Source organism: Loa loa, assembly GCF_000183805.2.
Source record: "Loa loa unplaced genomic scaffold supercont3.1630, whole genome shotgun sequence".
In the NCBI taxonomy this organism is placed as follows: Eukaryota; Metazoa; Nematoda; class Chromadorea; order Rhabditida; family Onchocercidae; genus Loa; species Loa loa.
In genome coordinates, this window is record NW_018109809.1 from 1 (window position 1) to 1,823 (window position 1,823).

Consider the following 1,823-nt stretch of genomic DNA (forward strand, 5'->3'; position numbering starts at 1 on the left):
GAGAGAGAGAGAGAGACAGAATGGACAAAACAATTTCTTCTTTCTTCATATTCTAATAAAAATTTTTGAAATAGAAGGAAATTTTTTCCTTTAATACATTAAATTTCCACTTAACTCAATGGAAGGAACAAGAAGAAAAAACGACCAAACATTAATGTTGTGATCATAGATTCTACCATAAAAACATGACTATATAAGCTGGTGTTAGTGAGCATAGTTAAATTTCTCTTGTCTTTCTCTTTACTTCTTAATTTATAAATCAAAAATTAAAAATTATTTCATTTGAAGTTCTCATACACAACATCAAATCTAAAACATATTTCACAGCACCAAATTTTGTTGCGATCGTATCGCTTTATAATACAACAGTCTCATATGCAATATTGGTCAGTGAAATGAAGATTGTAATTCTGAAGCTTATTTGGGAAGCTCATATGCTTGCTTCTGTATATGTTAAGCCTAGTTATGAAAAGTTTTCAATAAGTGAATTGAAATATTGTACGCAATATTGTGTGCAGTTTTTCCATCTGACGATATTTATCTTCAACTCAATTCTAATTTACATATTTTCATTGCTTTCATATATTCTAGCATATATGTTTCCTTACAATGTCCAAAATCCTCAGTCAATTACGATTTCCCTTATTTTCATCGCAATTTTTGAATTTCCTCTCGTTGCTATACTCAAATATAAATTGATGACAAAAAATTTTTAAATCATTCCTTCAGACGAGTCACTTCCTGAACGGTCTCTCTATTTTATACCTTCCTTCTTGATTTCCACATTTTTCGACTTTAGAATTTTAGATTTGCTTGTTTATTGTTTACTTCCCTAAGAAAATATTTCGTGGAAGTTGGAATTGGTCGAAGTTTCAGTGTTTGATCTCATTCAACTGTTAAATGTATCGGTGGAACGCATTTATTAATTTTATCTTTCTTTTTGCTCTGATCAACGCCTACAGTGACGATTGCTTCGTTAATGAAGGCGGTATGTTTTTTTCCATCCTTTCCTCCATTTCAATTTTTCTTCAGTTTGAAGAGAGAAATATTTGATAATTTGATTCGGGAATTACCATACTTTCACACTTTCATAAGACGAGAAATTTCTTTTTAAATTTTTGCAAATATTTCTGCAAAAATAGCCTTCGATATTTATTAGCACAAATGAAAAGACCTGGAAGAAATTAATATTGTTTTTGAGTTGTGGAAAACCTTTGTATAAGCTTGGAACTTGATCAGTGACATTGGAAAGATTATAAGGAATTCCAATAAATTGAAAGATTCAATAAAGCTGTTCCAGGACGCCTTCTTTTCTTTTATCGCGAAAAAGTTCGCGAGGAGTCATTAAAATTGTCAAAAATTTTACACACAGTTCATCAATTAATTAAATATTATTAATCATTTCATTAATCAAGTAGGGACAAATGATGAAATTTAGGATATATTTGCTGTGATCAGGACATGGTAAAACTGATGCAAAATGCGATACAAGAGAATGATGGTTTGTTAAATACAGGGCTAAATATTCAAGTAGATGCGTGGTCGCAACGCGGCAAATTTGAAACCGTCGTGGCCTATGATGATTTCGCTTATAAACATCTTTTTAGGGTTATCTTTTTGCATATAAAACATGGCAAATAAGGGCAAATTAAAAATATTTTTTAACTAATCTAAAATAAAAAGACGAGATATAAGGTTAAGGGAATTGAGGGAAGGTCAAGGTTGACATTACTCTTATAAACCGCTACCATGGAAATGGATCAGTGTGGAAGAAATAACCGAAGTTCAAAGTAAATCTCAGTACCATACTTTGAACAAATGCA

General features: G+C 30.9%; 1 protein-coding gene across 1 annotated transcript; it reads left to right on the forward strand.

Annotated features, from left to right (window-relative positions):
• Positions 1-1,438: 1,438 nt before the first annotated feature.
• Positions 1,439-1,608, forward strand: LOAG_15203 (hypothetical protein; the record flags this gene model as incomplete). The annotated part of the gene is made up of 1 exon (XM_003150695.2): positions 1,439-1,608. A coding segment is annotated over one exon (170 nt), but the record flags the coding sequence as incomplete, so codon positions are not given.
• Positions 1,609-1,823: the final 215 nt, after the last annotated feature.